Source organism: Solea solea, chromosome 19 (genome assembly GCF_958295425.1).
Source record: "Solea solea chromosome 19, fSolSol10.1, whole genome shotgun sequence".
Taxonomy (NCBI): domain Eukaryota; kingdom Metazoa; phylum Chordata; class Actinopteri; order Pleuronectiformes; family Soleidae; genus Solea; species Solea solea.
In genome coordinates, this window is record NC_081152.1 from 14559342 (window position 1) to 14585786 (window position 26445).

Consider the following 26445-nt stretch of genomic DNA (forward strand, 5'->3'; position numbering starts at 1 on the left):
ATCTTCCGGGGGTCGGAATGAGAATCGGCGGCCTGATGGCCATGCCATTTGAGAAGATAATTAAAGTGAGATAGCATCATGGGAACATGGAAATAAAATTGAACACTCCTGGAAATGAACTTCGCACCAAGCCGCCATAATGCAGTCCAGGAAAGGGTGAGTGTGTGATCGATAGACACGCGTGTGATCACATCTATCATCCGATCTACAGCAGGTGCTTCTGCACAGCGCATATCTATTCTATATTCTATATTCTATTCTGTGTTAAATTCCATTTTGCACATGACGTCAAAGCCCCTGAATCATTTTTCTTTCCATAGGGAAGCCGACAGAGAGAGGTTAGGATTTGGAGCAGAAATGAAAGAGAGCAGAAAAGAAAGGCACAGCCTATGCTGCTTAACGTAATAGAGACCGTTCCTGTCCCTGAGGCAAACAGATCTGTGCGTCCTGATGTTTCCGGCCTTCATGTGAATCACAATGATGTCTCTCTCTCTCTCTGTCTGTCTTTTTATGTGTATAATAACTGTGTCTTTATATCATTTTTCACCTCTTCACAAGTTTGCCTCCCCTCTTATTGCCTTGCGCTCAATTACTTCTGATCATTCGCTCTCTCGCTGTCGCCCTTGTTTCTCGTTTGTCTTTGTGCTTGTGCTGCTGCTGCTGCTGCTGCTGCTGCTGATGTGTCAGCAAACGCAGATGAGACGAAACGCCATAAAATCTGCGATGATGCGGAGGAGAGAGAGAAGGCGGGGGGGAGACATGGAGAGAGGGGGAGGGATCGAGACATGACGGGCATGTGGGTAATCATGTTTGTTTGTGTGTTTATGCAAAAAAAGCCCTGGGGATATTTGTGACATTATCCTATTAGGAACAAACCAGATATTGCCCCCAAAACATTCCCATCATGCATTGCTTTCACACAAAGCACAGAAACGGCACACTTGGATGACTAATTTAGTTTAAATCTTCACTGCATTAAGGGTTGTTCCTATATTATATACATATTATATATATATATATATATATATATATATATATATATATATATATATATATATACATGTACCTGCAAAATAATAATGGTCACTATGGAGCATGCTTGTACCAAACAAAGTAGCTTGGAGTAGTAGCTTCAACTACTACTACTACTTCAATAATGCTGCATACTCATTTGCACATTTGCAGATATTCAGACCAACTAAATCAAATGAATTGTAGTGAATTTGTTATATTTAAGGCCCCGGGGCATTTGGAGTCCTAAGGCAGTGTCTGCTTTACTTTGTGATTCAGCTCATTTGCAACAGGTGTTGATATTTTTTTCTGTTCACTGAACAATAAAGTGCAAAGTCATAAGAGACTTTAAGCCGTAGTGCACACACGGCTCGGATCTGTGCCGCAGGTGCACGCGTGGTAATTTGCCGTGGGAATAATACACAACTCCTTATATGGACATTCTGAGGGTGTGTATATAGATCACATATTCAGGCTTTAAAAAATGTGGGTTTTTTCGTCTTCTTATGTGTTCTTGAGTCAAAGTTAAGACTCATTTTATATCGCATTTTTTAGTAGCAATATAATTGTGCGGAAGTCACAAAATGAGACCTTTTGTTTTTGTTCACAAAAACGAGCCAAGTGAACTTTGAGCTGTGACCTATTTCCAAATTTCACCAATTCAATCCGATTTTAAACATTTTAAGTACTTTTTGCTCAGGTGTGTTTATATTGTTTGTGAAAATGACGGGGCTTTTTTTCATTAGATTATTAGAAAAAAGGATATAAGACACTCTATATTGCTATATACTTACAGCCTCTGTATTACAGTACATTTAAACATAGTAATGGAAATGTGTTATAGGGGTTAAGTCATCGTTTGTGTCTCTGAATGTTGGCCATGTTGTAGTCTGGGACTGGTTCCAGCTTCTCCTGCTCCTACAACCCTCAGGATAAGTGGTATCGATAATGTATGGACAGATTTTATTTTAAGCAGAGGGAAAAAAAGAAGAAGAAAAAGCTTTGACTATGAGGTGAACCACTCTGGCATATATCTCACCCTACTTGTATGTGTGGCTGGGTGATGGGGACGATGACCAATCCGACCGTCTCATCGCTCCGAATATAAATATTTGAACTCCACACACTCTGGACGTGCACTGATCTTCACTTCTGTGAAGAGTTTGAATAATGAATGCAATAAAAACTCACATTTCTACTCAATGCGTTGCCTCCGACTGCCTCTCTCGTCTGAGCTGAATGAGAGAGGAGAGCGATTGTAGGGGGTGTGCACTGAGTAATTATAGGGGGGGATTTGGGGGAGAGGGATGACAGACAAAGACAGAGACAAGTTCAGAGGCTGACATGAGGAGAGTGATCAAAGAGGGGTAAATGTTATCCACCATGGATGAATCCCTAATATGTCTGTCTGTGTTGAGGAGACTGAAAGGACACAGGAGACAGAGAGGGGGACGAATGATCCTTCCAGAGACAGCTGTGTCCGCTGACCTGATGGAACTTAATAAAGGTTTTGTTCCAGACGGAGAGAGCCCAGTTTGTTCCTTCCACCTTGGCTGACAGGTGTAATTTTTAATTATCTTTATAGAGAGTTGGCTGTCGCACACTCTTGCAGCTTGAGCGATGAACTGTTCTGTGTCTGCAAGTTCAAAGAATCTGCTCGGGATTCTGCAGCAAAAGCTGCCGTTGCTGCTGCAGGACATAGTGAAGGTTGACTTTTAAGTTTAGGCCACATGTGGTGGTGGTGGTTGCTGAAATTTATAGGCCCAGTGTGTGATGTTTTGCAGAGTTTATTGGCAGAAATCAAATATACTCATCATAAGGATGTCTGTATAAGTGAAAGCTGAGAAGTTGCACGTCAAAGCCAACGTGTGGTTATTACGGTAATTGCACTTGCGCTGTTGCAATAGAGGAGAGAGTTGGAAAAACGCCTGTAGATAGTTTACATTTTTTTTTTGGCCTGTTTTTGGACATTGAGACAAAAACTCACACAAATATTATTTTAAATATGTTTTATGCTGTTCAAATTTCAAATTTAACATGCAAAACCTGGTACTCATGTACAACTACAGTGTTTTTTCTAAATAAAACCTTTTGCTTCTCTTCATTTTAAATTGTTAATATACTATTTTAGTAGTAAATTGTAAATAACTGCCAGATATTGAAAGTAAGAAAAATGGGCCAAAGCACTTACTCACAGGGCATTTTTCATTTTGAGTCTTAAGTGTTAGAGGGTTAATTTGTACTTTAGGTCAGGGCCTTGCTACACGGAGGCTGTAGTAGTGTACATTTTACTTTTTGAAGAGGAAGCTCATTTCACAAACGAAGAATAATGAAGTCCTTTTCTGGTGTGTGAAGGTCACTGTTGTTCTCAGATGAGCTTGGGAAAGGGAGGGGTGAGCGGAGGAATCATTATGTTTGTTAAAATCTGCAGTCTCACCATGAGACGTCACTTAGAAATGCAGATGCAGACTTGGACCCAGAGCCTCAGAAATGAGCCTCTGCCTAATGAAGCACCATACTTTTGGTCCCCATGAGGCCCTAAAAACCCAGATTAATTAACAGTCTTCTGACTCTTTTGAACTGTTTTGAAGCCTGTGCTGATACCATCTTCAGTGACACTGGTGTCCACTCATATGTGCCATCTACTTTCCTCTAAATGGGAACATAATTTACATCATGTTAAATATTAAAGCTGCAACGAGCGATTGAGACATTAACTCCTCAGGAAAATGACGTCATAAATCAAGTGAGAATTATAGCCAAATTTTTCCCATAGACTTCCAAAATACATAGCGTCAGTGAAGTCGCCCTCTGGTGGCTATTCAGTATATTCTTAGTTTCTGGTTAGCTTCAACCATCAAACCAACAGACTGTGCATTTCTGATATACGGTTAGGCGTATACAGCCAAGATCCTCAACAGAGACTTCCTTTTTGACATGTGCTTGCTGTGTGTTCTTTGTGTATTTTACACTCATCTAAAAATCATCAAAAAATAACCCACCCAGCATCTTGTCTCTTTATTCCCCCCTTCTGTCTCGTCTCGTCTCCTCTCTCCAGCTCCCATAACCAATCTGTGCCTGTGACTAAAGCGTCATCTCCCAGGCTGCATTTTACTCACTGCATGTGTGTGTGTGTGTGTGTGTGTGTGTGTGTGGAGGCACTCGCAGCCTTTGCAACTCTCGGATTTAAAGCGCACTCGCACTCGTCTGCTGCGCAGCGCCGGGCGACGCCGCTGTGCAGAAATCAGCAATAACTACACGAGGAGGTCCGTGCAGGAACGGCGGGCATGACATGTGCAGCCTTTATTTTTCCGCGTCTGTGAGCAGCTGCAGACACTTTGTTGTGGCTCCAGAGCGACTGGCCAGCTGAAATGAGAGAGACGCACACACAGGAGAGGGAGGAGATCACCGAGATAAGATAGAAGAGAAATAACAACAATAAATCAATTTATTTGCGTGTGCAAATGAAAGCTCTCCTGTAGCCTGGACTGTGAACTACATCCTCCACGGATGGTGGGGGGACTGGTTGTAGAGATGGAGATGTGGAGAGTTGTTTCTCCTCCTCAAACACACGCGCTGCTGATTCCGCTCACGACGGTGGGGATGATGATGATGATGATGATGTTTGTGTAGGAGTGTTTTTATTTATTTATTTTTGGTCAGCCAGTCCCTATACTGTGTTGAAACAACTCCAGTTCCAAGAGGTGGATGGAACTGTGTGTGTATGTGTGGTGGATACTCCAGTCCACACCAAAGCTGCTGTCATTGTCGGAGCTCGTGTGATCGCATGTGGAGTGGGTTGGTGGGGTTTTTTTCTGTCACTCCCTCTGCTTATATGGAATGGCACGGGAAATGTTTGGAGGAAGAAGTCTAGAAACGAAGATCAATGAGGACAATCTGATAAAGGACGCGTTTACTGTTTGTTTTGCTGTGAATTAACGACCGAATCGGTTTATTCTGGTCCGATTGCATCCAATTACTCCTCATTCTACTTTTTTTAGTGGACTTTTTTTAATCACACACCCTATTATTAAGTGGCTGACATCCATCTATCCATCCATCCATCTATCCACAAAACCAGCAGAGGTCCGAACCTGAGCTCCCAGGAGCCCAACACTTCCTCAGATGTGACATTGTGAATTCCTCTTATCTCTGAAGGTAAGACTAAAAAGTTTTTTCTCTGTTCACCCATTCATACGTTTTGATGTGTACATTGTCTTTAAATGCATCAGCTGGCAAAGTCTGCGAAGTTTGCTGCATGTTATAAATTGTTAAAGATACATTCAGTAGGTAGATCATGGGATTTGTTCGCTTTTCAGCACCATGGACAGAGACACACTTGTATAATGGAAGAAAATTGCTTTTCTCCTCTCCTATTTCACCCGGAACATGTATAATTGATTGCAGCCCATATACCCAACATTAAGGACCACATACAGGAGATTGTGTTTTTATAGAAGCCTTTGTCTAAAAACATGGTCAGGCTGCAGCAGTGGGTGGGTTTGTGGAATCATAACATGCAGATACAGACAGACAGAAAGAAAGAGAGATAGATGAGGGGAGAGAAGAAATGGTTTGATGCTTTTGAACAGACTTGCTGGTTGGCCCGGCTCGTCACATGCTGACAAAACAGCATGGCCCATGAGCCACAGCTACTGTCACCAACTGTTAGCTATGGTCACATCCAAATTGTTGGCTCCCAGATATTTTTAGGTTTGGTGGAAATAAAACGTAGCACTGACTGTGGATACAATGATTGAATTTAGACAATTTAAGGACAAAGAGAAGCAGGGTGAAATCCACTTCCTACTGAGTGTCAAAAAATAAGTATAGCCAGGACTATTTACAGTATGTGCAGCTACTAGGTTAACAGATTTAATGGGACACAAGGTTTTCTGTCTCTAAAACAGCACAGGGAAACTTGGAGAAAATAGAAATACTAATGGATTGTATGTGCTTTAAAAGTGGTCAGGAATACGTTTGTTGTTCTCCTTTTCTAGAACAGATATGTGCCAAAACATGACATTTGTATTTCCCATTCTGTCCACACTGGACTCTAACTTGTGTTATGTAAAGTAAGACAGGAAACCTTATTAATAGAGCATCACAACTCCACAATTATGCCATTTGAGAGCCAAAATTTCAGCCTCCACTTAAACTCTTTTGTATACGACACCAGAGGAGGAACGGTATGAATCAATAAATGCTGTACTTGTGTGTCTCTAGAAGGGATCTGCTGGTATTGATCCTACTGTGTTTTTATACCCCAGATCGCTTGCCTCTCTTCTCATGCATAAATTAAAACAAAAGATTGTATGATCATGAAAACACTAAGGATGGGTGTGTTACAGTGAGTTCAGCTTTTACATTGTCAGTGCTTTATTCATGTATGTAAATATCACAGCTAAAGATATTGTGATGCGCGTATATGGATGACAAGTCCTAATACACTTAAATAACAAATAACTAAACAAATAACAAATAACCTAAATAACACTTAAACCAAGTCTTTAGCCATAAAAAGCCCATTGAGGGGTGACGTCCGAGCACAATGTCCCCCCCCCCACCAACATGCTGTGTTTTTATAGTGCCTTCAATAAGGGAAGACAAGGAGGGGCTTGTGTTCCCATGGCGACTTCCTGTGTGACACTTGCCGGAACCTTGCCCCCCTGAGAGATCAGTCATACTCCTGTGCACACATCTGTGCACACACACACACACACACTCAAGACCTCCTCAAAGCGTGGGGGTCTTCAATGTGTGTCTGTTCGCTGCGTCTGCTGCTGCTGCTCCAGCCTCGTTGTCATTACAGTAGGAGAGAGAGAGAGAGAGAGAGAGAGAGAGAGAGAGGGAGAGAGTTGAAGGACAAGCAGATGAGTGGGATGTGAAAGCAAATTTCAAAAACACATGGTTCATGAAAAAAAAGATGATGAAAGGTGTGGAGAGAGACTGGGGGGGAGTTTAAACAGTTTTAGGTAGCATATCCACCTCTCTTTTTTCAGGGCGTTTAAAGTGTTATCACATATCAGCTTAATTACCTTTTGAAATGCATGTTTGGGATGGCGGCTCATGATAAATCCACTGTGGCCGAGGTAAAGAGGGGAAAGGAGATGGATGGATTGAGACTCGGGGGGGGGGAAGGGAATATGGCTGCTCTGTGATCATGTTAAACAGTCACCACCCGTTTCCTCCCTTCCTCCACCCGCCACCGCACCCTCCCCCCCCTTCGGCTCTATGAATGCTCTCCTCTCCCCTCATCGCTACACCCTGACATGCTCACACATCATGCTCACGCACAGACACAGATAGGACCAGCGTGCGCACGCACACACACAAACACAAAGTCGTTGGTCATCTGGCCTCATCCCAGGGAGTGATTGTAAAAAAAAACCTGAAGCTCATTCCAGGGAGTACAAGGGAGGCGAGGGAGGCAGGGATGGAGAGAGATGAGGAGAAACTGCTTTTCCTCAATGAATTCCATCCACCTATGATATAAATAGTGCCAATAATTGTTTTAATTATATGGGAAACAGAGGCCTTTATTTTCAGGGTTTCAGTAGTTTAAGCCATAACTCCTCCAAAAACAAACAACTAGACCCACTTCACAATGACACACAATTAATATAAACCAAAACACTTAAAGCAAAGTTATCAACATTAAAGTCTGAAGTAGGTTCATTGGTCGAATCACCAAAACAATGATCCATCATTGCGATTTATCTGCCATGTTTTACAAATGAGATTTGAGTTGCAACAATATGATATATAATAACAAGCTGGAGCGTTACCACGGGAGATATCACCAACATGTTCAGTTCTATACCATAATGCAAGGATGAACCTTGAAGAACTGCAGTTGTTCTGCTGCAGATTTCCCCTGAATGCAATGTCGCATAGGTCAAGTAAAATAAACATTCAGACCTGTTTATCCAAGTTAATCCATCCATTACAATCACCCATGGGCGTGGAGAACTGTCCCCTCACGTAGGTTAAGTTGATGTTGGATAGTGTTGGCATCTCCTTATGACGCAACATGTGTAATTTGACTGAGAGAACCTTGTTTTTGCTGGTTTCTCAATGTTAAAGTGTATTGATAACGATGGCTGAGGCTACAGAAATGAAAACTTCCTCTGTGTGTGTGTGTGATGTATAAAGTAAGCATTTCCTTTAGCCCATTTGCACAGCTAACCTGTCTGTGTGGCCTGCAGCAAGCTGCATATATTAATAAAGGCAGACATCCCATGCTTTTACATCCGTAGGTGTAAAATGCAAAGTCATGTTTAAAGCATATACGCTTAGTCTAGGATCACCAACTCTCGCTGCATATGATGTTAAATCAGAGACTGAAAAAGTGCAAATGTCAGCATGTTCCTTTTGGGAAATTAGAAGCTCAGCAAGGTCATGACTCGGTTTGCCATTAGAGTTGATCACAGCCCATGGGAGGAGAGATTCTCATTCATAAATCCAACTCTTTTTGCGGCGTATCTCATTATGCATCTCTGCGTTTTCTGCCCGCCTGCACCGCGCTTGAGTTTGATCAGCTCAGAGATTAGCACAGAAGTGTGCTCAAGTACAATCAGACCAGAACATAAGTCCTAAGCATAAACCACCCGCTCAAAAACAGAAAAAGGCCATGGAAAAAACATTGGTCCATAATAGCCTTGTCGCCATAGTAACCCCAAGACCCCCTTTCGTACTTTAACTCACGCTGCCTCCTCAGCACTGACCATTAGCGCTAACAACTGAGCAGCCACCGTTCCTGAGCTTTTATCACATTCCCATCAATTATCTATACATTTCATGAAGTGCAGGTTTACCTCCGGTCTGTCCTCTCATTGTTAACCTGCGCTGCCTTTTTCTTCCCCTTTATTTCTGCACATTCCTATCTTCTTCTGTCCTCTTACTGCTAATCGCTCTCCGCCGTGGTCATTCGTTCAGCCATCCACCTGTACAACCTGCACGTTTTCTCCAGTTTAATTATTCAGTGAAGTTTTTAAGTCTCTGTCTCTAATAACCCTTAGAACGCAGAGCATTTCGGCTGCTATATACAGAGGCTATAAGAATGTGCAATAATAGAGTGTCTTACATCCTTTTCTCAGCACAACCTAGGCAATCTGAGGAAAAGACAAATTCCATTTTCTCCAACTATATAAACACACCCGAGCAAAAAGTACTCAAGGTGTTTAAAATCGGATTGAATTTGTGAAATTCACAGCTCGAAGTTCGCTTGGCTCGTTTTTATGAACACAAAGAAAAGAAAAATTGTCCAATTCTGCACAATTATTGCTACTTTATATCACTATTAAACATGCAATATAAAATGAATCATGAATCATAACTTTGACTCAACAACACTTAAGGAGACGAAAAAAAAAGCAAAATGCTGTTGCTTTTCCAGTCCCTCTCTATTGGCCGATAATCACCATAGTTTTGTTCTTTCTTTCTTTCTTTTTTAATGTTGTTGCTGCTCTGATGGATAGACGTAGATTAGATTGTGATGATTCAGCTGCAGACTTGCTGACCAATTATTTCAATCAGTGGAATTTAATAGGAAGCCTACAGGAGGTCAAGATTAAACGCTTAAAGTGCTTGCCAAGACTGACATCGGTGTACTGGCAAAGTGGCATATATTTTTTTTTCCTCAAGCACATTTTTTTTTTGCTTGTCTGTTCCAGTTATTTTTCTATGTTTTTTTTTTTGATGTACTATTGGCAATGTAGTGTTCTACTGTCATTTGGCTGTGTTGTGTGCCCTCTGACACACACCTGCTCGGAGCAGATTATTTAAACACTTTGCATGGGCTGAGGTCCATGTCCTCTGTGTGGTCACGGGATGGAAACAGAAATGTCACAGAGAGAGAATTTGCCCCATAAAAGAAAGGAAGGAATAGGAAGAAAAATGAATTAATGTGCATAATTTAATGATGATTCAATGTTATAATTATATTTTGTGCATAGTATATTTTCAGAACAAGGGTCTTTAGGGCTTTAGGCAAATTGACTGTATGCGTGAGTGTGAGAGTGGACGGTTGTTTGTCTCAGGTGGAAGATAAAGCGCTAGAAGATGAATGAATTAACACATTTTTTTAGCAGTCAATGAAATCTGATGATCTCCTCAGTCGTGCAGATGTGTAACTTCCGAGATCTCGGTCCATTTCTGCGTCAGAAGTTGGCGCTTTAAATCATCCTGTGCTCTTTAAGACAGTGAACGTCTACTTAACAGAGAGAGTTATTGTGGCGGAGGCGAGCAGGGAGGGAGACAAAGAGCCATGTAAATGGATAAAGTGTCTGAATGGACATTAGTAAAAAAAAAACATGTCCACAGGGACAAGAGAAAGAAAGAGAGCTGGACAGCACGGAGCACTTGAAAACAAAAGCAAGTGAATGGCATTACTGTCAGTGTGCCAGCAATATGGATTTGGACATGAAAAGCAATTGCAAGTAGCTCCTTGTACATAAAAAATAAATGCATACACTCATAACTTTCTAGTTAAATGCTATTACACAACAAAACTGCTGCTGCCAAGAGCGGGCAGACGTCTCCTCTCCTCTCCTCTCCTCTCCTCTCCTTGCCTGCACAGACCATATGCTTTGTCAGATGCGTGCAACAAGAGCAGCAGCTGGGGTTAAGTAGCAGTGAGCGCTGCCATAACCAGGTTAGGATGCTTTAATATGACATGACCTTCACTGCACCACCTCTTGTTTCACTACATTTACTCTGGCCTCTGGAGAGGCATGCGTGCATGTGCCTCTGAGTGTGTGTGTGTGTGTGTGTGCGTGCATTCACTGTATGGTGCATTTCAATGCATACATTGAGATGAAATATCAGCCGGTATGACTGGTCAGGTTACATGTCCTTGACTCAACAGAGGCTCAGGACGCTGCACATTCAAACAGGCTGCAAAAACAAGCAGCCTCTCTTTTATCTATCTCACCACTCAAAGACTCCGGTCACAAAAAACTCTGATGTTAAAAAAAAAGAGAAAAGAAATAGAGCAACATTTGGAGAAAAGAGCAACAGATGAAATTGAAAAATGGGCTTATCCTGTTCCAATGTCCATCAAGGACTTTGCAAAATAAATGTTTCAAAATTGAGTTCAGCTTCCACTTCAAAGTGCAGTTATGTCAAAGAAAATGTATTTTTACCCTTCAATGCTGTTGTTTGTTTTTTTTGTTTGATACGTTGACACATGTGACAACTGGAAACAAAAGGAGGTTTGATTGTACACTGGCAAACAAGATCAAATATGAAAACCATAATTACCTGTGATCTTTGACATGGTTTCCTGTTTTCTGTTGGGGTTTTTTCAATAATTGTATCGGACATCTGAGGAAAATATCGATATCTTACAACTGGAATACCACTGATAGGTTGTGCTTTCCCCTACAGAAAATATTCCAGTGATCTCACCTTCATCAACAGATCCAGATATGATCACACTGTAACAGTCTAACATATGGGACAGTGTTGCCACACATTCATCCATCCAAGTTGCAAAATGACATTTTGATATACAAGATGTTTCATGACACTTTGGAATACTGAGTCATTGTCAATATTAAAAAGTGTTCCTATCCTTATATTTCATCATTTAATAGATAGATATATCCTCCTAACTTTTAATTCATAATATGGTGTCTTATCTAATCCAGGAAGGAGATTACATTTATTTGAGGGCCAGCATATTAAGACCGTGTAGCCAGAAGGTGTGCACACGTCACCATGTTCTGTAATAATCTATGAGACTGTCAAAGTGGCAGACTCGGCACAGTATTATCGACACGTTTGCATGGCTAACGTTGTTCCACATCAGGAGGTCCCTGCGGACCGTTGTGTGTCACAACAGACCGTCTCCTCTGACACTGGGATTTCTCAGCTGCAGACGTGACTGACACTGAACTAACATACCGAGAGTGAACCAAGTCCAGGCAGTGTCTAGTGTAGAATAGAATAGAATAGAACAGAATGGTCTGTTCAGGTCAAGGGATCAGTGTCAAGCTCCACTGTGTCCCGGTGAAAAGACACCAAAATAGCCTTATATATCCAGTCACTGTGGGAGCATAAGTGGCTTCCTGGTGCCAGTCCCAAGCCTGGATAAATGAAGAGGGTTACACCCGGAGGACCATCCGGTGTAAAAAATCTGTGCTAAATCAACAGTGACGAAAAAGAAGATCCACTGCATTGACCCCAAAAAATTGGAAGCAGCAGCAAGAAAAGGGGAAAAAAAATTGTTTGTTTTCTGTGGATCCCTGAGACTGCAGACGCTGTTGAATTGCTTCTTGTATTTACACACTAAGCAGAAGCTGTAACTACTGCTTATTTTATTACAATGCAGTTGCTGGAGGTGTGTGAGTGAGAGGGGAAACAGACACATAGGGATAAATTGTTTTCCACCCCGCAGCCTCAAATACCGTATTACCTCTGTTTCGCGTACAAATTACAACCGTGTATCTACACGGCAACAGTATATGCACTCACGTCAGCCGTGACTTGTGGCCTAGATTAAACGAGTGTGTGTGCATGTATATGTAGGCCACACAAATGCAGAGCTCTGTCGATTTGCATGTTTTTGTCAGAATGTCGTGGCTGCAGTTGTTGCTTGTTAGTATAAGCTGACATTGAGCTGTCATTCTGCTGCTGTAGCAAACTACTGGAATTGGCTTCCACGGCTCTGCTGCGTCATCAGTGGCTCATTGAGCTTGTTGAATCAGCATCGGATGGAAGTCAATGACATCCTGTAGAAAGACCTAGAAGACCTAAGACTGCAGCTGTGGAATGAATGAAACTTATGGCTAATTTACGTGTCTGCAATCAAGCTGTGTGATATTCTTCAAACTGATAGGCCCTGAATACTTTATTTATTCAGGGCCTATTGTAAATATTCTGTCAACTCACAGCCCTCATAAATCCACATATTTCCTTCACGATCCTTGACGTGCCATGAAGACACCTGTTCACCTCGGATCAGTCATTATCAGGGCTACGGACTGTCCGCGAGTCCTTCAGCTGGTTAGTTGAGAGAATTGTAATATTTCCTGAGCCAACGTCAGCGGCTGCTGGAGTCAAGATTATAGGCTGTCACACGCACACTGCTGGTATTATTTGCACTGCGGGGAGTACGGCATGGCATGGCAGAAGGGGAGGAGCAGGAAGTGCCGTGGCACGCTGACAGAATGTGACATACACAATTGTTCCGGGGTGATTTGAAAGCAGACGATAACACGGAACACTTTGAATCCATTGAAATCAGTGTTTCTATTCTATTCTGATGGGTTCTATTCGCCTTTAATGACTTTATCCGGTTTATCCTTCTCTGCTGTAACCCACCATAAATAGTCTGAAACGTGCTAGTTAGCCAATGTGTTGTCTTTTGTTTTTTCATTTTATTGTGTGTATTTTTCCCTTATGAATCACGACCACTCATTTTCTTAATCAAATTTAAGGTTCTTGTTCATTTCCCCCGCATGAAAACCATGTTTCAGCTGGTCCTCGTATACACCAGCATGCAATTTGAACTGGGAGAACAACGAGGCAAGGTCATTCAGATGGATGAGAGACATTTAGTGAGCGGTATAATTAAATGGGGACCCCAAGGTCACCATTAAGTTTTTTAAATGTCCTCACGGCGCTAAGTCCACACCGGCCAAGAGCCATTTGTATGATGTATCGTTCACAGAGGGGCTCTAATTACAGAAACGTTGGCCACGTTGCTAGGACACATGAGAAGGATAAAAACCTATTCCTGGCTCAGCTACCAAAAGAAACCAGTCCCTGTCTTTTCTCCACACACACCCCAAATTATGTCTGCATCTCGCTCTCTCGCCCTTGGTTACCTCTGGGATTTCCCTTATACCTGATTCAAGGTCATTGCCTTTTTATTCCAGGATTGAGGTTAGAAACCTTTGCCTCAGGCTCGGCGTGCGATGCCATTATTCTCGTATGTGGTTGCCGGGACACAAAGAAGCAGCAGTAAAGTAAAAAAAAAATAGTGAGCGCAGTTAAATTTTATGCTCAAGTAATCTGAGCCAAGAGCCTGAGAGGGAGAAACAAGTGACGGGATCAGCACATTCACACGGGATTAATATTGTGTCAAGGATTATGGAGGAATTTGTAAGCTTATCTAAAATTGTGTTTACTTCAGCCCATTGTGGACAAAAAAGGTGTCTTTAGCATTCACCTCTTGGAGGAGCGCTGTTGTTCACGTTAAGTGTGATATAAGTAGTTGCGTAAGTGATGATAGGAAAGAGCGGGAGACAGATGTTGACACCCACCCGTCTGCACAGCGAGATGGTCACAGCGTGCAAGCGGGTGTGAATGTCAGATTGTCAGTTTAAGGACGTTAAACGCTTTAACATCTTTATGACAAAACACAACCGCAGGGTGTAGTGATTTCCTGGGGTCCACGTCTTCCCGGCAAGGATGCCAGATAATCACTGAGAAGAAGTGATCCGCTGTTAAATGGTCAATTTATTTATTTAGCATTTCATGTCCAATTAGTGTAAAGACTGCATACAGATATAGAGCAGTATGGGAATTAATGACTATGATTAGGAATAGAAATATTGTGATTGAGATGTGGATCATTCCAATTTTCACAGCATGATGTTAATGTGTATATACAGTATATTCTAATCAGATTACAACCGTCCTGCAGGAGTTGAGAAAGACAAAGAATAAGATGACAGCGTTCATGGTCGTCTATCTATCTATATCTATCTATCTATCTATCTATCTATCTATCTATCTAAATATCTATCTATCTATCTATCTATCTATCTATCTATCTATCTATCTATCTATCTAAATAGATAAATGAATTCCACTATCCTCAGACAAATTGGTCTGCACTGCAGGTGGGAGTTATGGAAAATATTGTTATTCTTTTTTTGTGCAAAATGTTACTTGAATACTCGCTGATTAACAGGTTATTATTGTGCTGTAATTGAACAGACATATTCTCAGCCCTGGATGAAGCATTTCTCCGCAAGGCTTTCTTTATATGATTGGAGCTTTGTTTCTGTGAGCATTAAAGCAAATTCCCGGCACAGAACCCTGAGCGCTCTTGAGGGCGTCATTCATACTGTGGCTTTGTCTGTGCCTCCAAATGTGTCTGTGTGTTGCTGTGTGTCTGCGTGTGTGGTGAAAGCACTCCCTGACGGCTACATCTGTAATCGAGTGCATCCCATTGTTCTTAGGGCATGTTATTGTCTCCCCGTGTGCGACTCGGAATCCGCCACCTACTGTGCGCTTCACCCCCACTGAACTGAAAGCCTGTCAACAGCCATTATTCCTAGCAAGACCTCCACTGTGATCCCTGCCATGTTTCATCAAAGCGTGGCAGTTTACTCCAAAGCCCACTGTCTGAGCATGTTAGCTAGTGCTAAAATTATTGCTCTTGAGTGTTTGTGTGTGTGTGTGTGTGTGTGTGTCTGTGTGTGTGAGTGTGTGTGTGTGTGCCTGATGCTGTTCTTCTCTCGCTCCAAAAAACCACTTGTCATTCCTGTGGATGAATACCAGCAAAACTTGCTGAGCGGACAACTTTGCCTTGTCCCATTGGAGTTACGTGTTTGTATGTCTGTGTGTGTGTGTGTGTGTGTGTGTGTGTTTGTGTGTGGTTAAATAATTAATACTGTTCGACGCCTTCCCGCAACACATCCCTCAAACAGTGATCTGATTAAGGAAGCCCCAGGAGAGAGACTGCATGATTGTACGCTGTGTATACATGTCTCTATATGTGTGTGTGTGTGTGTGTGTGCATACATATATAATGACTTCCATAGGGTTTGTTTGCAAGTCAAGGTTTTGAGGAATGTGTGTTTGTTTTTGTGCACTAGACACACAAAGCCATCATTATTCATATTATTCTGCCACCAGGCTCTTCCCTGCATTGTGTGTGTGTGTGTGTGTGTGTGTGTGTGTGTGCACCAATTAGAGAGACAAAGGGACAAGATCAGAGGTGAGGTAGTAGTTTTCATTTTAGTTACATTATTAGCTACAACAAGGAAAAACACAGGTCATGAATTTCCACTCTCATAATATACAGCATATTATTTTGTGTAACAACACGTGTCAGCAAACACAGTCGACTAGATCCCAAATATCCCAAATATCTTGTGTGTTTTTAACCTTGAAATGATTTATTTGAGGTCACGGAAACAAGCTGTAAACACAGGTCCTGCTTAGCAAACAGTTGCACTGCTGTACAACAGTAAAGTCACAGGCAGCAGAACAATGATCTGCACTGCATTAATCCTTGATGAGGGAGATGCTTCCCTGTCAGTCTGTGCGTCCTAATGATTTTGACTCTTAGTTGTTTGGGCTAGTGTTAATATGAAACGCATCATTACCGTTAGTCAGATTAATGATTTGTGTAAATACTGCGGTTGTGACTTGACTCGCAATTTAACTTTGCAAGTCAAGTTTCAGTTCAATGTGTACAGCGTTATATGGATTTAAAACCAGGTAGTTATTAAGTACTCTAATGCGAGGATGTAACCTTAAAGACTATTAATCCTTCAGCTTTAGCATTCAGTTAAGGCTTGATAGTGAATAACCCAAAACACATACTCATTTATATATCCATAGTTGTTGCATTTTCCTTCTTGGTCTAACTCAAACTGCTCTGTCCTTCTTGTTCTTGTATATTGATTTGGTTGGTGCACTGTGTGGCTTTCTGATTGGATTAGAGTCCAGCTGCATTACAGCTTTAGGGTAGAGAAGTTGTCTTTGTGTCTGTGTGGACTGAGCTACTGTACAAACTGCCTGATCCATTCGAACTGTCTAGAGTGTCTCCAGAGAGACGTATTGGGATGAAAGCTAATACGGCTTAGACAAGTTACCCACACAGGAATGCTGCATGATTTAAAGGTTGTTGTGGTTTTTTTTTCGCAGGGTGAGAAGGTCAGAGCTGTCAGTTATTTGGTGAATAGTTTGCAGTGCATGCGAGTGATAGATGCTGCTTAAAGAGATTTGTTTGCATAAAGTCCTGCTGGAAGTGAAAACTGGTGCCAAGTCACTGTAAAGCGTGACGTGAACAGGCAGGAAACAGCATGACTGTTCATCTCTATTTAGTTCCTGCGAGATGACTTTGGCGGTCTTTTTTTTTTTTTTTCTGTGTTTCTATTTTCGGGCGTGTCCATGTCACAGCTGAGTTAGACCCATGCTGCTGTGCGCTCGTTGCTGTTAATGGCTTGTGCCATTGAAACATGGCTTAGTCACAAGCCCGCTGGCCTATTTTTGGCTTCAGGCAATTATCCACAATACGGTGTCGGCTGTGTGGTCCTGTGACACTTCCAGATTGTGGGTGCCATGAAAGGAAAAGGTCTGTCGCCGCATGTGTCAAATATCCGCAGGCTTCCCAAAATATATACCAATGTTTTTTTTTACCTGGGGTGACACCATTTTTCTGTCTTTTTAAGAAAAAAAAAAAAAGAATGACTCCATGGTGACAGGTGCACAAAGACGCACTATTTAGTACCCTTTTATAATCATGAGATATGCCAGGTAACAAGCAAAGAAGACCCCAGAATACAAATAATACTGATTTATAGATTAAGGGCAAAACATGATTTTACCATTAAAATATTGTAATAAAATTAAAAAATGTGGTTCAATTAAGCCACTGGAGTTGCAAATATGGCTATGATACAGTTTAGAATTACTGTGATATGCTTTCTTATTGAACCTAATATGTGTTTATACTATATTAGAGGTCACATGACATCAAATGAGAGGCGTGAAATGCAGTTATGTCATTGAACAACCCTGTTGCAGCAGTGGTACTGTACAGTACTGTAAATGTAATGCATCTGAGCTCATATGTGCACAATTACTGACCATAAAAATAAACAGAAAATCCGCTTTGTGCGTTCTCTGTCCACGTCCTGCAAAAGTACAGCACTTCACGATGTGACGGTGTGTGATTCTTCATTACGCTTACGTGTGATCACGTGTGAGTAAAAGCCATCACCGTGACGGACACCTGAGGCCCTTCTGTATTCATGAACAGGAAAGAGTTCAGTGAATTGTCGATGCACTCTTCCTGCCTCTTTTACGACATTAAGGACCCGCTTTTGACGATCTGAATGTCATTACACTGTTTTGTGATGAATGCACTTTACTTGTGAGAGCAAAATTGAAATTTAAAGCCTCCCGGCTCTCAGCATCTTACGGTATTTCAGCTGCTGTAGAGACTAAAAAAAAAAGAGGAAATTAAAGGCGAGGGTTGAAATGGAGAATGAGGTCAGCAGAGTCGCAAGTCAATCATACGGATGCAAAGAGTTTTTATGATGTACTACAGCGTTCACAACCCGGTGTTTATGTGACAGCTGCCAAAGATCCCCCAGTGTTGAGACAAATACCACCCACCTGAATAAATATTATGATTGATAAGAAGATCACGGCTCAGCCTGCTTCACACCACCTATATAAATGTTAATGGAACATAACATTTTTTACAAGTGATTAAAAAATGACATGGAGAACGCGCTACACAACAGAATGATATACGATATTATTCCAATATTAAAAAATATTGCAATATGATGTCAATTGAAACCCCTGCACAAGAAAAAGCATATATATTATACATATGCAGTAATTACATTTTCAATATAATAACTGTAATAATGTAATAAATAGACTTTAAAGGAGTTGTATATATTGATATTGGTCGATGTTTATTCTATCTCTTATACTTCCTGGTCACATGGTGTTGCTTTGTTGTGTGTAACTGTTATTTGATTGACAGCAGGTCAAAGCAACGTTTGCATAACCACAATGTCCCTATATATACATATATATATATATATATATATATATATGTATATATGTATATATATATACATATACATATTAGAGCTCTGTTTCAGAGAATGCAGCAGGAAGCGTTTAAAAAGATGAAATATTGCAATAATGAGCCGTACCAATTTCACCCACACACCAATCAAATGTAGATCTACACTGTGAATCTGCAGAGTGGACTGAAAATGGGTTTAAAAGCTCAGGGTCACACAATCTCTCTATTTGTCTTTGTTCTGACCTCTGTTTGAGCTGAATTATACAATAAAGGTCACCGTCCTTGCTCGTTTCTGCCTTGCGCTGCTCCTTGTGCACGATTCCTCTCCCTTTTCTGCTCGTTGTTGATTTAGAGCATTAATCCTATCATGGCTGTTTTGTTTTTTCTGCATCATTTGATATTCCCCCTTGGTCTAGACTTTTAAATGATCCCTGTTTCATTAGGGGATGAATCTGATTAAGGAGGCTTTCAAAACGCTGTTTCACTGTGACTTTGAAAGGCCCTTTCAGGAGTGTCCTCAAGGCCCTTTCAGGAGTGTCCTCAAACATCCACTGATATCAAGGCATCACTGACATATTGGCTGTGTTCCTGATTGCTGATGCATCAGGGAACAACTGTGTAACCACTGTATATGGTATACATTGTTCTACTATCGGCAGTTCTGTGCTGTGTTCTATAACACATTAGCTTTATCAATGAAACCTGGGGTAGGCACCATATTTTTGGCATTACTGAGAAATAATTTCATAATAACCTTTCAGTGCAGTGTAACTCAAAGTGTTTCCGAGAGCGAATGGCACTTCTAAATCTCCTCTAGACTCTGTTCCCGGCCTTAGGGAAATCTGGGCACGGCAGTGATGGGGGACTTTGACAAATCACATGGCAGTTCAGAGAGAGGCCACCACAATTGGCTGTTCTACTAAGCAGTCGGAAAGGTCGCTATTCAATCATTGATAATGACTGCTTACTCTGCAAGGCAACCTAAAAACAGCAAACAGTCTAAAAAAGAAGGAAAAAAAAAAGGTGTTGTGCAGTAAAATGTGTCAACATCAGCAGAGAGTTTCAGAATTGGGGAGATTTGCCTCAGGTCATCTGTTGCATTTGTCCATGTTCACCTGATAAATGGGGCTCAGGATAAACACATCAGTGTCCTCCTGAAGCCAACCAGGAAATAAGAATTTATTGAATAGCCACTAGGGGGCAACTCTTTTAAAAAGAACTCTGAATGAGAGCCCATTTTCCTTTTAAATAAACATTTTCCTAAAGAGTTAATAGTCTTAGGCACTCGCTTTGAGTTTTTTATAGCACATAATGCCTATTTTGTAAATAATTTTACCATTTAGAGCGGAAATGATGCAGTAACACCTGGCATCATCCAATAGGAGCCTCGTTGCAGGTGACATTTCTTAACTTCCGTTTCTCAATTCTGGAAGCTTTGAAAAGGACACTCACAGTCTTATGAGTGATGTCACAACCTGTTGCCGCTTGAATAGACCGCTGCAATCCCAAAACATGTGAATGAAAACCAATAATCAACCATTGTTTCCGCCTGCAGCAGCTATCTGTGTCATTGTGGTTACAATCAATTATTATGATACTGACCACTCTAGTAGATGATTCTGACCTTAGATCAATGAAATATCTATTCAGAACAAGTAGACATAAACAAAAAGCCTCAGAGATTAGACATGTTTTAATCCCGTTTTGCAAATATCAGAAAACGTACCGCGTACCCTGTGTTTCATTTTAAACTTCTGCTCATTCATCTCACATCATCGTCTCCATCCCCCTCGATCACTTTGTCTCCCCACGTCTTTTATCTAATCACCCGCTCTGATTTAGTTTCAATCACTTGCTTTTCCTCTTCAGCTCTCCCGACGTACCTCTTACTTCTCCTCTCACTTCTGCATCTCATCTTCACTTCTGTAAGAACGCTGATTCCCCCTCTCTGTCTCTGTCTCTGTCACACTTCCTATGTGTTACTGTCAGAGATCCTGTCTATATCAAGAGCAGCGTTTGGTGGATGATTCAATTACATGGCTTCCTAACTGCTGGATAATTCAATAAGCACCACTGAGACGACATAGTGTTATAATCTACTTAATAAAGCCTGATGAATGGTGTGCGTTCTCCTCTCTCTCTCTTTGTCTCTCTGTCTCTCTGCAGGGTGTTGATGGAGAGCCATTCGAATGACAGCCGGGACAGTGGTCATCACCGGTGGAATTCTAGCGACAGTGATATTACTCCTTATCATCGCAGTACTGTGCTACTGTAGGCTGCAGGTGAGGCCACGGCGGCGTTTAACCTCTCTTACAATCATTTGATTGCAAAGTAGAAGGTGAGATGTGTCCTTCACAGCTCTTTGGTGATTACCAGGTGTTCATCTCTGGAAGTGTTTCAGAGGATGCGTGACAGTTTGGCTTGAAGATGACCATTATTGAAGATAATTCAGCCTGGATTACAGTGATGGGCTGACCACATGCATGATGTGGCTAACATCCATATCAAATGATATTAAGGAACATTTAGGAGAAACAGTTCTTCTACAGCTTGTAGAGCAGAAACTGGTCCAAACTTCACACACAAAATAAGTTTTGGCTCTTCTAAAGTCACAGCATGCAACAGAATGCCTTAGCATTTGGCTTTCATCAGCATTTCTGACCCAACAACAAACCCACTCCTCTTTACAAATTCCTAAAGTGTTTCTAAACCTAGCTTTGAAGGAAAAAAAAAAACATTGTCGCTCTCCGTCTTTCTTATATTCAGATAACCGGTCTCACTGGGATAAAATGAATAAATGGTATTTTGTTTTGTTTTTTATGCTCTACAAACTGCAGTTCAATCAAAACATCACACTAATAACACCACCGGGGAGCATTATTTGCTATTCCAACATGTGGAGCTCTATTCTGCTATTTTTATCCGTCCCTGGAGCTCCAACAATATATTCGGCGTACAGACACACTTTCATATTTTACTAAATTTCTAAATGGAGCAGTTCAACGTTTTTGAACAAATTCTCTTATTTGCCCTCTGCTGAAGGGTCTGATGAGAATATTGTTGCCGCCCTCATGTCTGTAAAATGGCTTTGTAATGACCCACCTACCAGCACCACTAAAGCACAATTATTTAGTATACTGTACGTATACAGCACAATTCACCCATTCACACACTGCACCTCACATTACTGGTACAGCCGCCAGGAGCAGCAGTTGGTGTGGCGACTAAAAGCTCGGATATTGAATCCCCAACCTTCCTGTTGACGCACAACTCGCTTCACCACTGTTCCACAGACGTGAAAGTGCCAAAATAGCAATAACATTTTTTATGGATATCATGTGCTGGACATGTCTCAACTCTCACCTGCCTGTTGCCTGGCAACTACTCAGAGTCAAGAAATAGCCTGGCACGTTACCTGCCTTACAACAAGGTGTTGGTAGGTGATGTTTTTGTTTTATCACTTCACAAACATGTAAACGGTATCATTTTATCTCATCTAACTCACAGTCACATATAGGTAAATCGTCCTCTCTTTATCCCTAAATCTGCTCCATCATGTGATGAAGGTGCAGTAAGTGTTTGTAAGAGCATCTTAATCTTTTTTTATTCATCATGTACCCTAGATTCTAATTAAACAACTGACCCGAGCCCTGATTATTTATGTAGATTTTAATCAGCACAAAATTGTGCTCCCAACTTCCAGCAACCATTAATGGCATGTGTTTTGAAGACATGAAAAATACATATTTTCCCTCAGTGGAAAGTAAATTTCCCTCTTACCCTTACAGTTAAAAAAAGCTCCTTTGATATTTAATTAAAATCAACTTAATTACTGGGTTTAATGTTGGCATTGTGGTGTCGCTCTTGCCATTATCTTAATTCTATTCTATTAGGCATCTTTTTCCCTCATGGATGTGCTGTTTCTGTTTATGCTGGAGGGATGGGATGGGAATCAAAAAGTAATTGGGCTGAAAGTAATTATAATGGTTTAATAATTTGACTGTGATTGTATCCAAAACTAATGTCTGACACATGGGATTCACACTCTCTGAACAGGTTGGCTCTATAGCAGAGCTTGTAGCTCCTAACACATTGTGGATTCAGTCCCTGGCTCCTCTCGTCTGTGTCCTTAAGTGACTTTGAGCAAACACCAAACTTTAAATGGCTCCTAATGGTCAAGGCAGGTGTATTCATGGCGTGTGAGTGGATCAAAGGGCCAATTGTAAAGCACTTTGTATAAAACTGCAATTTATTTACGGAGCTCAACTGGAGACAACTTTGCAACCGGATTTAAGTGGAAATGAACATACTGAAAATGAAGCTCAGGGAGTGGGACAGACGAGACAAGAACTCCTTGGAATTCTGTGGGGAAACAAGCCTTCTTCTCATTTCATTTACAACTTAAATGTATGAAGTTCCATGTTGCAGCTGAACACCTATCACCTCCAAGTGTGTTGGAGAACCTGCACAGCCTTCATATATCATCAAAACTCAAAAGATGTGTAGTTTGTCGGCTGTTGTAAATCCAAAGAACAGTTTAAAATAATCAAAATGTTCCATATTCTGAATGAAAGGGAGCAGAAAGAAGAATTATCTTATTAAATCTACTTTACAAAGAGTGTCATATATCTAACAAAACAAGAAAAAAAAACACATTTAAATATGGGCTAATGAAAAAAACAATAATTCATACTATAAGGTGATTATACCGTAGTATAAAGTATAGTTATTTAATCTTCACCTTAATTTTACACACTGAATTTGTTAAGTAAACATTTAACTGTGGGGTTACTGGTCATAATCGCTGTTTCAGTGATATTCATGGGGATATGAAAAGAGTGCTCCCTAAACAGTGTGCAAACTAGTTGTGATAGTACGACTTTGTTTATAAATGTAAATAATTATTAAGGCTGCACTGATGTTATTGGTGTTTTTGTTTCTCTGTGATCATGCACAAATCTCTTTATGCTGATTTTTTGGCTAGACACCATTTATTCTCTGCCAACACCATAATTTAGCAAATGTTGGCATTTAAAGTCAAACTAACATTCTTTCTTTTCTGTTTGTTTTATTTACCTTCTGTTTACAACATTTTCACTCCTCCATGTTATCTTCCCTCCCTCTGCCCACCGTCAGTATTATTGCTGTAAGAAGGAAGAGTCAGAGTCGGAGGAGGAGGAGCCAGACTTTGCCGTCACATCCCGCCTCCCGCCGGTCCACTCCAATCACAACATTGTGGCGGCGACGGCCGCCTCCTCCATCCCAAATGGCCCCGCCCTCTTCTCCACCCCTCCCCTGGCCCGGAAACTGACCCGCTCACAGACCTTCTGTCCGTCATGTACACACTATGAGCTGCCTTTCTACCTCCAGCCGCCTCAGCCGCAGATCCATCACCAGCCAGATGGGGGGTTGAGGAATGGAGGCGATCGGGTCAGCTACCGCAGTGTCCAGCAGCAGGACCTGGAACTACCTGTGCCTGTGAACATTTCAAACTATCGCAAACCAAACCTTGCACGGTCGGTCACCATGAGGGACATGTTCACACGCAGCTGTAGCATCAGCACTGATGTTTAGCTCGGTGCAGGTTCATTTGTAAATGGCATGGAAAAGGCCTAAGTTGGACTGGACTTGAGTCAGACTTTGTACTTTTTTGTCTTCTTGACCAGTTTAGTCCAGTCTAATGTTGCTTAATGTAGTCTAGTCTCATTCTTCTGGTCGCCTCTTGCAGAGTGGAGGACTCAGATGGCTCTCAGGATAGCATTTTCAAAGGTACTATGCTCAGGTCCAGGACCTTACACTTATATAATATGACTTGTTTAGAGAAAATGTTAATTTTCAATAACATGAAATTGTTTTCAACTGTTTTTTTTTTTTTTGTTTTTAACAAGAATGGAATTTGATCTTATTTGTGTTGCCCCCTACATCCCCTGGACCCTGCTACACATGGAAAGACAAAGTCCTGCTATGTCAGAATGACATAATCGACAGGGATTTCATCTCTCTCTGCCTTAGCTGCTACAAACAAAATATGATTAAGAGACGACCGCTGTTTTTCTCCTATGTGATGGACTGATCTGTATATTCCTCCATCCACAGATTATATGGATTACCACTCACTACGAGTGGGTGGACAGAAGAACACGTCATGTTTTAGCTGCCACAGATATTTTAGATAGATTTAAAGGCCATAATATTTTAAGACCTAAAGGGCTCATTGAAGATGAAGTGTTTTCCACATCCTTTCATAGAAGTCGGAAATTTGGTGAGAGATGAGTTCCTGCGAGCTCCTGCTGACAACACAAAGTGAATATAGAGTGTTTTTACTCGACAGTATCGTAAGACCTTTTAAGGTTCATGCAGGCAGAGCGGATTGTAGGTGCCAAAGGGGGTTGGATTCTTGCATTTGTGGCCAATTGTGTGTGCTTGCATGCATGTGTGCCTGTAGGTATGCGTGTAGGTATAGAATCCTCATTCCATACAATTAAACACAGCCTGTAAACCCCAAAGTACGTCAAACCCAGTGGTGGGCAGCAATAAACAACTGTACGGGACGAATTGTAAGTTGAAGTTCATGCACCACTTTACCCTGAATATTCATGTCAACACAAAGACCCATGATTCGGTTTGTATCAACACATTTAAGGTTTTTTTTTACAGATTAGTGATGTAACACAGGCTCAAGCTGTAGGGGTCACTGAGAGGTGAAAAGAAATTTGAATGGCAACACTTTTAAATTTACGATTCATCCTCAGTTCATTATAGATCTTCACCGAAGTTTCCGTTTGTGGACTTTTCACTGCACTCCTCGTGTTGTCTCCAATTTGTTGATATCTGGATTCATGGGTTAAGGATGAATTCACCTGTAAAGACACAATACTTAACAGGTCAGAGCATACACTGCAGTCTCTTGCTCTCTCTCTCTCTCTCTGTCGCTCTCTTTCTCTCTCTCTCTGAGGACTGAGGAATGTTTTATTTTGCTATGAAGGAGTCATTCTTGGTGCACCCCCCCCCCCTACACTTGGCACACCGGCCTGGTTGGAGACCTGATATTGTGACTGGAGTTTTATGGACATGGGACACACATTTTATGAATGAAATTATTTTCTGGCGGCTGTGTGAGGAGTTTGGAGCCGATTGGATTGCCCTTCTTGGACACCATCCCACCCCACTATCCCACATGGATGGTAAATGTTCTCCTCTCTCTCTCGCTCTGTTGATTTGTATCATGCTCATTTATTTCCCCAAAGAGTGAAACAGTAACTGGCTTTGTTTTATGTTTTTTGTGCTTTCCTGCAAATATACTAGGTACACACACACACACACACACACACACACTAGTTAGTTCCTCAGTGCTATGCTTTCCTTCTTTTTGAAACTGAAACTATGTGACAGTTGCACAGGAATTGTAGTGCCATAAATAATTATGAGAGAAATATTATTATAATTATTATTATTATTATTACGAGTGTATATTCCAAATGACGTGTTGCTTTTATCTTAAAGTATTTGAATTACTCGCTTTATTTTATGAGCTAGTTGGTTTTTTTCAGACTCAGTACAGTACAGCAGAAATGTTCCTTGTTTCTAATGTATAACTAACGGCCACATTTGTTGCTAATAAAATGGTGTGAAAATTC

At 41.2% G+C, this 26445-nt stretch overlaps 1 protein-coding gene across 1 annotated transcript; it reads left to right on the forward strand.

The window, feature by feature from the left end:
• Positions 1-4158: 4158 nt before the first annotated feature.
• fam163ba (family with sequence similarity 163 member B, genome duplicate a) lies at positions 4159-26445 on the forward strand. Its single transcript, XM_058618254.1, has 3 exons — positions 4159-5169; positions 20975-21090; positions 23945-26445. Exons 2-3 carry the CDS (start codon positions 20998-21000, stop codon positions 24380-24382), a joined length of 531 nt encoding a protein of 176 aa, XP_058474237.1. The 5' UTR covers positions 4159-5169; positions 20975-20997; the 3' UTR covers positions 24383-26445.

Excerpts from the sequence above, each read along its gene's own strand:
- fam163ba (XM_058618254.1), top strand. The coding sequence starts at position 20,998 with ATGACAGCCGGGACAGTGGTCATCACCGGTGGAATTCTAGCGACAGTG. Across the intron at positions 21,091-23,944 it reads TGTGCTACTGTAGGCTGCAG|TATTATTGCTGTAAGAAGGA; the intron begins GTGAGGCCACGG and ends GCCCACCGTCAG.